This window comes from Alternaria novae-zelandiae, assembly GCF_023758075.1.
Source record: "Alternaria novae-zelandiae strain BMP 2774 chromosome Unknown scaffold_1, whole genome shotgun sequence".
NCBI classification, from domain to species: domain Eukaryota; kingdom Fungi; phylum Ascomycota; class Dothideomycetes; order Pleosporales; family Pleosporaceae; genus Alternaria; species Alternaria novae-zelandiae.
Genome location: NW_026056961.1, coordinates 2,300,673 through 2,313,153, shown reverse-complemented (window position 1 = coordinate 2,313,153; position 12,481 = coordinate 2,300,673). Strand labels below are relative to the sequence as shown.

Sequence of the window (12,481 nt, the reverse complement as noted above, 5' to 3'; positions counted from 1 at the left end):
GCTCTTGAGATTAACAAACGAATATCCATTCACCCAGATTCACAATGACTTTCTCGCCCTGAAACCACTCACCACCGTCACATGTATGGCGACCGCTACCGCACCTCAAGAGACAGCGTCTTTCCATCCATGGTCAGACTTACCTACTGAACTCCAACTAGAAGTCCTCGGTCACGCCCTTACCTTTCCCGAGCCTATCGATAAGAACACCAGTCACCAAGCGGTGAGCTTGTTGATACCAGTTTTGCGCTGTGGCAACACAGAGCTGGCCGCGATCGCCCGTGAAAGTTGTAAGTGAAACGGGGATCTGATCAACTAGGCTCTGCATATCTAAATGAACAACTGACAGAGGCAGACTATAAAAGCAACAGATTCGCCACCCGGGTTCCTTTTTTCTCGCCGTTCTTTCCTAAATTCCCGCCACTTTATGCGTGTAAGTGGATCCGGAGATTCGAAGTCACTTTCAATCTGTATACATCGCGACCTAATGATCAAAACCTCGATATGGATACAGCTTGGAGAGTTCTGGTTGCGTCCACTCAAATAACACCAGGCCGAGATGCCACGCGTGAAGGTGCTGTTTTACAAGCAATTCGACGCTCTACCAACTGGCAGACGCGTTTCCCCAATCTAAAAACATTCCATCTCAAGGTCAAGATTCGCACCGATCCCACAGACCTTGTGAGATATTACTTGTCACGTGGAAAACCATCGCCGCCTACCTTCCGGTGCATTCAGGTCTTCAAAGACGCTGTGCTTGACGCTTTGCGGCCTTGTGAGCATCGAATGCAGGCTAAAGAGGTCGTAGTACGGGTGTATTGCGAGGGCTGCAGAAACGTCGGACTGTCTCAAACTCAGCCGGCTCGAGTCACAGAGCATCAGATATCAGCACCGCCATGCACGTGTGAGCATGAGTTGGAAGAAGGTCTGGCTAAGGTGTTTGGAAAAGACTAGGAATTTGCAAAGCGCGATGGATTATGTAGGAGATGGCCAAAGCGTGTGGTTTGGATGTCCGCTATGTTGGGGGCAGAGCTGTGTACCGGGGGACGCATTCAGGTGGTACATTTATACCAGTGCCACAGCATGACGCATACGGATCGACTACACAGGTACGTTAGCAGTGTATCGTCTCCCGTCATTTGAGAGGAGAAATGTATTACATACCTGATTTCCTAGTGCCAGTCGATGACATCAATGCACGCTTGTACGAAGCCGGCTTGCCAACAACATCTCCATCCCATTTACCGGTCGAACCCAGTCCCTCGATGACACTTTCGAAGTACCTCAGCTGCGGGCATAACTCCAGTACCCCCTGAATCCTCTGATCCTGCCACGGCATGACCACACCAGATCTAGATTCGATCTGGAGAGAGTGGAGTTGAGGTCCAATGGCTTCACAAACCCTCGTGACTGCTTTGTCAAAGCTACCAACATACACGTTCGACGTGCTTCCAGCAACCAGCTTCAGATCTGACAACAGTGGCACAGTTCCCAGGAAACTTTGGAGAGTAGCGTGGTCGATAGAGGTCGGGTTCAAGCTCAGCGTGTGTAGCTTGGGTACTAGACCAGCGATCTCTCGTAGCAGGTGTTCAGAATAAGTGGAGGCCACGTCCAAGATGCGCATCTCACTCCAGTCCATGGCGTAGGCCCAATCGCTGCAGTGCTTGGGGCTAAACTCGTAGGCGTGCGCAAGGTCATCAGCTCTGGAGATGACCAACTCTTCGAGCGTGGGGAATGTATCCGTTTCCTGGAATCGGAAATGAGATCCGCCAACGGCCATAGCCGTGTAGCTGTTACGTTGACTTCTCGCAGCCATGGTAAAGTGTTGCTGTTTACTGAGACGCAACCGTAGGACCTTGAGGTTGCGGCCCCGCATGAGTAGTGTCTTGAGTTTAGAGAGATCGCTGTTTTCGTCCTGCAGACGTGTTGCCCCCCGATGGAAGCACCAGACTGTAATGTCGAGTGTGTGGAGCTGAGGTGATGACAGGAGAGCTTCATCTAGAGCAAAATCCTTGCGGTTGTGGTTCGTGACTTTTAACTGAGCTGAAGGATGATTGCGGTGCAGCGTCTCGAGAACAGGCAAGGGGATAGCGTAGTTGGCGTTCCAACTAAACGATGCAAGGTTTTGTGTGCATTCTATAATGTGTAGAATCGTCGCGGGGGAGATGTAGCTATGGCCGGGATAAGATGGGATGACCAAGTGACGCACTGTTTTTGCCAATCTACCACCGTTCCGTTTTAGACTGCTCACGATGCTTGCGGGGGAACCGTGTCCGCTTTTCTTGGATCTGCCCGAGGGGATAGTACGAAAAGGCCATCCCAGGCCATTGGTGATGCGTGCAGTCATAGTTGAGCCTCGCTCTTTGCAAGCACCCACGGTGATAGTGCGGAAGATAATTGGCTCGCATTGATTGCGACATGTATGCGAAACGAGACTAAGCGAGATCTGGTCTGACAGTGAGAGCTAGACGAATGTTAACGTGATTCAAAGTGTTTTGCACTGGTGAGGCGCACTTGATCAAGAAGAAGGCGATATATGTCTGTCGGTAAATTGGGTAGCTTCATCTTTCGTTTGTTGATTACTGGCGAGTCGGAACGTAGAAAGGCGAGTAGGATACGCGATACTTGGTAGCGACGTGCAGAGAAGATGCGCAAATAATTCAAAGTACACTGAACGAGCTTATGTGCATGCCTTTCGTCTTCATTATGATAATGCCGCGAGGCTGTGATCGCATCGCATATTGTGGCGCCGTGGCTGGGGTCGCAGGCAGACACGGAGGGGCAAGCTGCGCCACGCTGTGTGCCTGAGTCCCGGACATGCATCAGACGACCACACGCGCCTTGTCGCAGCAACGCAACCGAGGAATCGAGATAGCTAGTTGGTTCACGTAATAACAGGATTACTATGCATGATGCGAGCGGGACAGTATTCGATGGTTACCTTTTGTACGGCGAGTGATTGTGCTATTGCAATAGTGTTTCCTGCTCTTCCTTTGAAATACCGAAGAGGTATAGCACATCCAGCATGCTCTTCGAGTTGAGACGAGCCGGAGCTTGCATTTGTACCTTTGGCTTTGCGTGGAAAGCGACACCCAGACCGGCTACGCCCATCATAGGAAGATCGTTCGCGCCGTCGCCGACGCATATTACCTGGTCGAGGAGTATATTCTCCTTCTCGGCGATTTCTAGGACGTGTTGGCGTTTCTTCTGGGCGTGCACAATCTCACCGGTCAGTTCGCCTGTGAGTGTGGCTCCGTCTTCGGAAACGGCCAGGTGGTTAGCAAAGGCGTAGTCGAGACCAAGTTGCTGTCCCATCCATCCTGTTAGGGGAGTGAAACCTCCGCTAAGTACTGCTGTCTTGAAGCCCAATCGCTTCAGGGCAGTGATGAGATCCTTCACACCCTCATTCAATGTTATCCTTGGCTTCAGTGTCTCGAAAACACTGCTTGGCACGCCCTTGAGCAGTTTGCATCGCGCGCGTAGGCTAGCCTCAAAGTCGAGTTCACCGTTCATGGCAGCAGCGGTGATGGCGGATACCTCCTTCTCCACGCCAATCAGCGAAGCGATCTCGTCAATGACCTCTTGCTGTATGAGGGTGCTGTCCATGTCGAAGACGGCAAGCCTCTTGTAGCGCCGATGTATGGTGTCTGCCTGGAAAACGCACTCAACGTTCCACTCGCGCTCGAAGCGCGACACGGCTTCATGCCTGCGCAACGTCTCAAGCGCGACGGGCGAGGCGCTTGGCAAGGGGAACGTGACTTCGACTACCCTACAGAGCTTGCTTGCCTCCAGCCTCTTGCTCGTTATGGTGTTCTGCTCCAAGCCGGCTATAATGCTGGTGAGGGTGACGAAGAACTCGGTGAGGCAGCTTTGGCTGACATAGCTTCCGTAGAGATTATCGCGGGCGTTGGGCCCAGGTGTGGGCGGTTCGAGGGGGTAGTCTGCGAGGTTCTCGGTGGGGACGGCGCCGTCCTTCAGCGACTCGAGCGAGGCGGAGGGAATTGGGTCGCCGGGACTTCGGGGCGACAGATCGGCGTGCTGGAAGAAGTTGGGCGTGTCGGCCTTGTAGAAGAGCGTCGCGACGATGTGCGTGGCCGACACGTCGAGGGCGGGAGGTTTTGCCGCCATGGTGCGATGGATCGGGAATAGCTTGGTCGTGATACTTTCGGACCTTTAGTACCCAGGTGGCCCAGAGGAGAGGACGTGGATGAGGAGCAGCGAATGTATGACTTGTCTGCAAGGCGGGGATGCATGCGACTGGAAATTTCGGCAGGGGTTCAGGCACAGCAGCGCTAGCCTGACAACCCCACCAGCTCGTGTGTGGACACTCAGGACGTCGCCCATGTCATCTTACCACGACCATGTCTGGCGGCTGATCGACCTCGCATTCGCGTGTGCACTTCTCGGTCGTATTTCTCCCCTTAGTTGCAGACTATGGATAATGCGACAAGCTCAACACTGGGGCAGCCTATCATGGCCGCGGGCTCCCACTCGACTAGGTGGATGGGCGACCGTATGCTCGCGAGCCGAGGCTGCTCTCCTTAGTGCGCCAGGTGAGAGTTGCTGCACCTCCACGGGCGTACATGCGGGTACCTCACGATATAAGAGCCATACACAGCCTCACCCTCATAGTTCCCCATAGTACTTGTTCAAACACCTTCACTCAGCGACAACCACTGCAATGGACGACTACAAACCACAGAAACCGAACGTCCTTCAGTCGCCGCCTATCGACATCACCGTCCCCTACGATGCAGCCTGGGTCAAGGGCAAGGTCGTACTCATCACGGGAGGAGCGAGTGGCTTTGGTGCGGGTTTCGTGCGGAAATGGGTAGCTGATGGCGCTACAGTCGTTGTGGGAGATATCAGTGTTCAGAAGGGAGACGCGCTCTGCCGTGATATCAACAAAGACAGCAAGAACGGCGGCAAAGCACACTTCGTGCACTGCGACGTGACGGACTGGCAGTCGCAGGTCGACCTCTTCAAGAGGGCAGTCGAGCTGAGCCCGCACGGGGGTATCGACACGGTCGTCGCAAATGCAGGCATAGCAGGTCGCGACGTCCTCCAAGAACCTGCAAACCTCGATGCGGCTGCACCACCCCCACCCGTCTTCAAGATCATGGACGTAAACCTCACTGGTGTGCTATACACCACTCACCTGGCCTGCTTCTGGCTGCCCAAGAACCCCGGCTCCAGAGACTGCAGCTTGAGCTCGAAGCCCTCCACTACCTCCCCACGCGATCGCCATATCCTTCTGCTTGGCTCCATCGCCTCTCTCGGCCCCATTGCCATACAACCCCAATATTGTGCCGCAAAGCACGCGGTGCTTGGTCTTTTCAGGAGTTTGAGGGTGACAAGCGGCCTTCAAGGCATCCGCGTGAACCTGCTTTGTCCATACTTCATCGATACACCAATCGTGCCCGCCAGTGCGCGCTTCATACTCGCGGGAGGCGGCGTGGGCAAGGTGGAAGATGTCGTTGACGCAGGTACGCGCTTCGTAGCCGATTCTCGCATACTTGGTCGGGCGCTGGTTATAGGACCCAAGATGCATGTGCGTCAAAAGGACAATGGCGACTGGGATCTGGTTACGCCCGGCGCACCTGGCAGTATCGAAACGGCGATTTTCGAGCCCTATGCCGACGATTGGGAGGACCAAGATCAGTGGAACCGCACCTTCATCAAGATCTTGAACATGGTCCAGGCTGGACGGGGCTGGGCGGGCTGGGCGCAGGACGTTGTCAAAGCATCCTTGTACAGTCTGGGGTTCGGGCGATGATTCGCATCATCGCGAAGCTTGGCAGGGCTCTTCCCTCGAGCACGGTGCGAACTGCGATTGAGCTAGAAGCTCGGGATCTTCCAATAAAGCTTCCACATAGATAATCGACTTTTTCTTGCCCGTGCTGCCATGACCACATTCTTCTGCGCGAAATGCACCTCGATGCGCTGGCCTACTCCGGTGGTTCTTACCTAGGTACAAGCATCATCTGACCCTACAACAACGCGGTCACCATCATGCACTAGAAGCGGCAACGACCTAGCTAAATTTGCTCGAACTCTTCCAAAAGCATCTGCGGATCGACAGCCGGCTGCTGCTAGAGGCCGACCATAGCGCATCCGGAGAGTATGCAGAGCAGCCCGGATAGGTCGGGACGCTACACGCTTAGGGCTGCATCATAGGGTCACGATCGCTGTGCTGTATTGGCTTCATGCATCGCACTTGAAAACATGCCGAATCATCCATACCATCTCAGCAGTGGCGCCACGTCTGTAATGTACCACGTTTCTTGTTAGCATCTCGTGTCCAGTGGTGTACGAGCGGCACGCACATTGGCGGGGGAGATTGCCATGTTTCAAGGCATGGGATTGTGATCCCTGTCGCGCAACCTCGGCAGAAAAAGAGTCGCCCAAGAACGCCCAGGCACAATTTCAAGACCGTCGAATTAACCCGACCAAGTTAACTCCCGCGTTGGCGCCTTCCGTTAGATCCACACTGCAAATGTTTGGACGTGATGTCATGCCGCCTGTTCCTGCTGGTGCTGCTGTCCACCGAGTGGCCTTGATCGGCCGCTACGACCATCCCACGCCATCCGCACGTGTGTTTATTCACCTTTTTGCGCGCCCGTTGTCCGGATCCAGGCGACTATACGAAAAGCTTTGTTGGCGCATGCAGGTGAAGCCGGGTGTCGCGCGTCCTTCAGGCTTAGACTTCGCTCTTTCTGCGCTGTCACCATCATCGCGCCGTCACTACCGGCAACGCGGAACCGTCACTGACCCAGATCTTCCGACCCACCAAGACGCCAAAGCTCTTCGCACAACTCACTATGGCGAACCCTACGCCTAGTCCCAAGCGCGAGGGTCTCGTCTCGCCCATTGGTATGGTCATCGAAGAGCCGACCTTTCCGAATATCCCTGGCCAAGAGCCCACCACGCCCACGCCCGTCCAGAACACTTCGACCGCACACATGGCTCAACCAGCAGGCGTATCGTCGCCAGACCAGCCCATCGATGCCCCACGAGACACCGCGGAGTCTACCCCCGATGATCAGGACTACTTCGCGTCGACGACGCGTCCCACACAGCAGAGATGGGCAACAGAACGGCCGAAGCCCTCTGTGCGACACTCTCTGCTAGAAAGGATGCAGAAGCCCCGCCAGGCAAGACCAGCCGCACCCGAGAGAGCAGCAACAATCACCTTCGACCCCGAATCCGAATCCTCAGACTCCTCAGACGATGAGAGAGAACTCCCCCGCAAGAGCCTCGGCCATGCAGACGACCTCACCAAGCAAGCAACGCGCCAGCCTCGCGGACGTCGATCGGGGCCCTTTTCTCGTCTCAAGATCGCCAATGAGCATTTCAATACAAAGGGCAGGGTATCCAAGGCGGACGGACGTCTGAAGCTTAGTATACTGGAAGAGAACCTTGGCAGTGGATACATCGCAAAGGCTCTGGGCACAGCTTTCAAGAAGAATGGCAATGACGACGAGCAAGGCCCTACGAGTTACGACGATGTCGGAGCTACCAAGATTAGCCCTGAAGACGACGAAATGGAACATGATCCTTCACGAAGAATCAAGCTCAACATTGTTATCATCATCATTGGTTCGCGCGGAGATATTCAGCCCTTCATCCGGATTGGCAAGATTCTGAAAGAAGACTACGGACATCGCGTTCGCATGGCCACACACCCGGCTTTCAAGGACTTTGTGGAAAAGGACTCCGGCTTGGAGTTTTTCTCTGTTGGCGGCAACCCGGCAGAGCTGATGGCGTTCATGGTCAAGAATCCTGGGCTAATACCGAACATCGACACTATCAAGGAGGGTGAAATCGGCAGGCGAAGGAGCCAGATGTACGAAATGTTCCAGGGCATGTGGCGTGCTTGCATCAACGCAACCGACGACGAGACGGATAAGACGAACGTGAAAATGAGTAAGTTCCTCGGATGCATTCGTGTTACACATGACTAATATCAAGTAGTGGGTGATAAGGCACCTTTCGTTGCAGATGCTATCATTTCCAATCCGCCAAGTTTTGCACCCACTCATATTGCTGAGAAGCTCGGCATTCCGCTACACATGATGTTCACGTAAGTACTTGAAATGTAGACTTGCGAGTCAGTACTAACACTCGACAGCTTCCCTTACACGCCTACGAGCCAGTTTCCTCATCCACTTGCCAACATCAAGGCCAGTAACGTCGAAGCCACCTACAGCAATTTCATGTCGTATCCGCTCGTCGAGATGATGATGTGGCAGGGTCTCGGCGACCTTATAAATCGATTCCGTACCCAGGTCTTGCATCTTGAGGAAGTTAGCAGAATATGGGCGCCAGGCCAACTCTATCGGCTCAAGGTACCTTATACCTACATGTGGTCACCCGGTCTCATCCCAAAGCCAAAGGATTGGGGCCCAGAGATCGATATTTCCGGTTTCGTCTTTCTGGATCTTGCTTCCTCATTTACGCCACCGGATGAGTTGAAGAAATTCCTGGACGATGGGCCTCCCCCAATCTACATCGGGTTTGGCTCCATTGTTGTAGATGACCCAGACCAATTCACTAGTCTGATCTTCGAAGCGGTCAAGTCCGTTGGCTGCCGTGCCCTTGTTTCGAAGGGTTGGGGTGGCTTTGGCTCCAACGCAGATTGCCCGGAAAATGTCTTCATGCTTGAGAACACACCGCACGATTGGTTGTTTCCCAAGTGCAGTGCGGTTATCCATCACGGAGGCGCTGGTACAACCGCTATTGGCCTCAAGTGCGCCATACCGACAATGATTGTACCCTTCTTTGGCGATCAGCCATTCTGGGGTGCGATGGTTAGTAAGGCAAAGGCTGGAGCGCACGATTGTATACCCTACAAGAAACTCAACGCAGAAAGACTAGCGGAGGGCATCAAGCAATGTCTGACTGAAGAAGCCAAAGAGAACGTGAAGAAGATCGCAGACAGCATTGCGAAGGAAGGCGATGGAGCGCTCAACGCCGTGCGCTCCTTCCACAGGTCATTACCCCTTACCGGCGCAGGCAGCATGCGTTGCGATTTCCTCGACAACCGTGCGGCAGTATGGAAGATCAAGAATACCGAGGTCAAGCTGTCCGCACTCGCTGCCGAGATCCTGGTAGAGAAGAAGAAGCTCAAGTGGAGCGAGTTGCGACTCATACGACACTACGAGTGGAACGACTTTGGTGGCCCAGGCGAGCCAATTACTGGTGTCTGGGGCAGCCTGATGTCGTCATTCTCTGATGCGGCTGCCGGTGTAGGAGGCATGCCTGTCGAGATGGGGAAGAGCATTAGGAAACGGGAGCAAATTAAGGAAAAGAAGCGCAAGCACCATGAACGCCACGAGCACAAGAAGGCAACACTAGCGAAAGCAAACGCCGACAGTGCAAATGGAGCTGGAAACACGACGCACAACAAGAGCGAACAAGACGGAGCCAGGCCACAAGCAAATCGCAACGAATCATCCATTTCGAAGATCACGGAACCGGACGAAGAGCTGGCTGAGGAGCTCGGCCGCGAAGCTGCTTTTGGGTTCAGAAAGACAGGTCACGCTATCGCTCGATTCCCCATGGACTTGACACTCGCTATTACTCAAGGTTTCCACAACGCTCCACGTCTCTACGGAGATGAAACTGTACGCAGACCACCCCGAGTCACTGGTTTCCACTCAGGCACGCGCGCCGGCCGCGATGAGTTTCTTTACGGCGTAAAGGATGGCGTTTCGGGCCTTGTCACCCAGCCCTACAATGGCGCAAAACAGAACGGTGTTATAGGTGCAGTCCGAGGCGTAGGCTTCGGTATTGGCGGCTTTGTGCTCAAAGACATCGCAGCTCTTCTTGGCCCTTTGGCGTATACGATGAAGGGGCTTGATGCGGAATACATGAAGCGGTACCAGCCTACGAACTACCTCCGCCGTGCACGCATTGCTGAAGGGCAAAAGGAGCTGAAGATGCTGGAGTCAAAAGCTCACATTACGGCTATCAAGGAGGCTCAAAATGGAGCCAAGCGACCTTCCGAGAAGAAGGAATCCGTAGAAGAGAATGTGGTTATCCGGTGGAAGGCTCTACAAAAAACGATCGCCGACGAGAAGAAACAACACAAGAACGGAATTGTGGGCTCTCTCACCGGTCGAGGGGACCATAAGGAAGGCCAACGCGTCGGACGCAAGTCCACTGAGGTCGCCAAGAAGGATGTCAGGCGATCGCAGTCCAAAGGAAGGCCAAACACCCATGCACCCAACGACAAGCCCGGCAGAGTCCTTCCAGAAGATCAGTCCAAAGTGATGGATCCTGGAAAAGCGCGAAGAAGCGTTGACGGTAACGCAAGAGGTGGAGGAATGCACCGGATGAGCACCGCTCCGACCACTACTTTGGAGCATGGCGAACACCTCGAAAGAGAAGAGCTGCAGCTTCCTCCAAGATATCAGGCGACTGGTGATGCTGCGTTGAAGGAACACGACACAAATTCGCTTGGTGCAGCACATCTAGGTGATGACGCAAAGAACAAGTCTGATCCTGAGCTTGCTAGCCCTATCACTGAGGCTAACAACATGGGAACTACAGATCCGAAGGGTGGATTGGATGTTGCGGATCGTCCTTCCGCAGATGGCTCCGATGAGACGAGGGTCGATAGCGATCTCACCGATTGGGCTGCTGTAAGGCAGAAGACTGATGTGCCACTGGGTGATGAGCCGCCTAGGGTGGTTGGTGTGTAGAGACCTGGCGGCTTCGCATCATCTCACACATAGCGTGGCGTTGTTGATCGATGTCGTCTTTCAGTAATGGTCCATCACCCATATTTTTCCTTTCCATTCCATTAGATAGTTTTACATTAAAGGTTCTAATAACTGAGATACCCACACTTGTACACTAGAAGCCTGATCACATGAAACTCACAGCGATTTCTCTTCTACCCTTGCAAAAGCCGCATACTCAGGTAGCTTGAAGCCATCATCCCTGGTCTCCGTATCTCCAAGCCACGGACCGACCCACTCCCACCTCAGAACCATCGACACCAGCCTCACGAAACCGTGCAAGACTGTCCTCTTCCAAGCCGAGCCCGGATGCATAAAACCCGGTACAAAACGCGACATGACCTGACTCTGCACCACAAAAGGTCGGAACCTCTCCTCGTAGCGTGTCAGCGCAGCAGTAAGACCGTCGAAAGTCATAGAAGAAGCAGGGTCGTCAACGCAGCTCAGCTCACCCGCCAAAACATACGCCCCCAGCACCGCCAGCGACGTCCCCATGCCCGTACACGGACTAGGACAAAACGCCGCATCACCCAGACAGATCACACGATTGTGACTCCACCGTTTCATCTTGACCTGGTTGATAGCGCGGAAATAGAAGTCTGGCGCCGTAACCATGGCATCAACAAGTCTCTTGCTAACCCACCCTGCATCTGCAAATTCCTCGCGAACAAGCTTTTCCTGAGCCTTCCTCCCAGCTCTACTTGCCTGCTCCCAAGCGAGCTTCTGAGCAGGGGTTGACGGCATGAAAGTAAACATCGCGCGGGTTGTACCGTGAGGGTCTGGACGCGTGGCAACGGTACGTGAACCTTTTGCGACAAAGATGTCCCACCAGGGTGCGTCGGAAGGGAGGCGTGGTATGGTGAAGTAGGCGGCGTACATGCCTTTGTGCTCGATGGCCACGTCTTGGGCTGCGAAGACCAGACTGCGTGTTTTGGACCATTGGCCGTCTGCTGCGATGAGTAGGTCATAGGTGCGTGTTGTGCCATCGCTGAGGCGGACTTTGACGCATGAAGAGTCGTTTTGGAGGATTTGGACAACGGTTGTATTGAAAAGGTAGGTTACGTTGCATTGAGAGCTTGTTGCTTGGTGGAGTAGCTTTGCGAGGTCGCCGCGCAGGATTTCGTATTCTGATGTCGGACTTGCTGAGCCGCCTTCTTTGATAGGGAAGGGGGCGAAGGGGGTTCCTTGCGAGTTGATGAACCGCGTGCCGAGTTCTTTAGTGTTGTATTGCTGGACTTGTGGCATGAGGCCCATCTTTTTTATGCAAGTCACGGCGCTGCCTTGGATGTCGACATTCTGGCCGTGGGGTCGGAGGGAGGCGGATTTCTCTAGGATGGTGATGGTGTGCTTGGGGTTGAGGGAGAGCCAGTAGGCTAGGGCTGGGCCAGCGATGCCTGAGCCGACGATTAAGATATTCATGGTAGACAATGGGGTTGTTCAGTTGAGCTGAAATTTGGAGGCTGTCCGAATAAGCTCGGAATTTGATATCGTGCCATGGTTGTGAGATCGATCATCGTTATATATAGGATAAGACCAAAGCAATCGTTATGGTTAAACGCGCGGGATCGGGCGCATTGAAGCACGTGCTGAGGTTTCGGGGTTGGGGTACTTCGGGTCTCGAGCATTCGGGCAACGGCTCGGGGATAACCTTGGAATGAGCTGCGCACTATTCCCGATACAGTTTCACGCATTTACCATCATCCCGCATCGCCACTTCCTAAACTCCTGTCATCTTC

The 12,481-nt window shown here is 54.0% G+C and overlaps 5 protein-coding genes across 5 annotated transcripts; 2 read left to right on the top strand and 3 right to left on the bottom strand.

Annotated features, from left to right (window-relative positions):
• Positions 1 to 1,156: 1,156 nt before the first annotated feature.
• Positions 1,157 to 1,816, bottom strand: J4E88_000748 (uncharacterized protein; the record flags this gene model as incomplete). The annotated part of the gene is made up of 1 exon (XM_049394422.1): positions 1,157 to 1,816. The coding sequence occupies one exon, from the start codon at positions 1,814 to 1,816 to the stop codon at positions 1,157 to 1,159; it is 660 nt and encodes a 219-aa protein (XP_049260251.1).
• Positions 1,817 to 2,964: 1,148 nt separating this feature from the next.
• On the bottom strand, positions 2,965 to 4,128 carry J4E88_000747 (uncharacterized protein; the record flags this gene model as incomplete). The annotated part of the gene is made up of 1 exon (XM_049394421.1): positions 2,965 to 4,128. One exon carries the CDS (start codon positions 4,126 to 4,128, stop codon positions 2,965 to 2,967), a length of 1,164 nt encoding a protein of 387 aa, XP_049260250.1.
• A 553-nt stretch (positions 4,129 to 4,681) lies between these two features.
• On the top strand, positions 4,682 to 5,776 carry J4E88_000746 (uncharacterized protein; the record flags this gene model as incomplete). Its single annotated transcript, XM_049394420.1, has 1 exon — positions 4,682 to 5,776. The coding sequence occupies one exon, from the start codon at positions 4,682 to 4,684 to the stop codon at positions 5,774 to 5,776; it is 1,095 nt and encodes a 364-aa protein (XP_049260249.1).
• Positions 5,777 to 6,821: 1,045 nt separating this feature from the next.
• J4E88_000745 (uncharacterized protein) lies at positions 6,822 to 10,706 on the top strand (the record flags this gene model as incomplete). Its single annotated transcript, XM_049394419.1, has 3 exons — positions 6,822 to 7,926; positions 7,975 to 8,083; positions 8,132 to 10,706. 3 exons carry the CDS (start codon positions 6,822 to 6,824, stop codon positions 10,704 to 10,706), a joined length of 3,789 nt encoding a protein of 1,262 aa, XP_049260248.1.
• Positions 10,707 to 10,883: 177 nt separating this feature from the next.
• On the bottom strand, positions 10,884 to 12,164 carry J4E88_000744 (uncharacterized protein; the record flags this gene model as incomplete). Its single annotated transcript, XM_049394418.1, has 1 exon — positions 10,884 to 12,164. The coding sequence occupies one exon, from the start codon at positions 12,162 to 12,164 to the stop codon at positions 10,884 to 10,886; it is 1,281 nt and encodes a 426-aa protein (XP_049260247.1).
• Between the last annotated feature and the right edge of the window lie 317 nt (positions 12,165 to 12,481).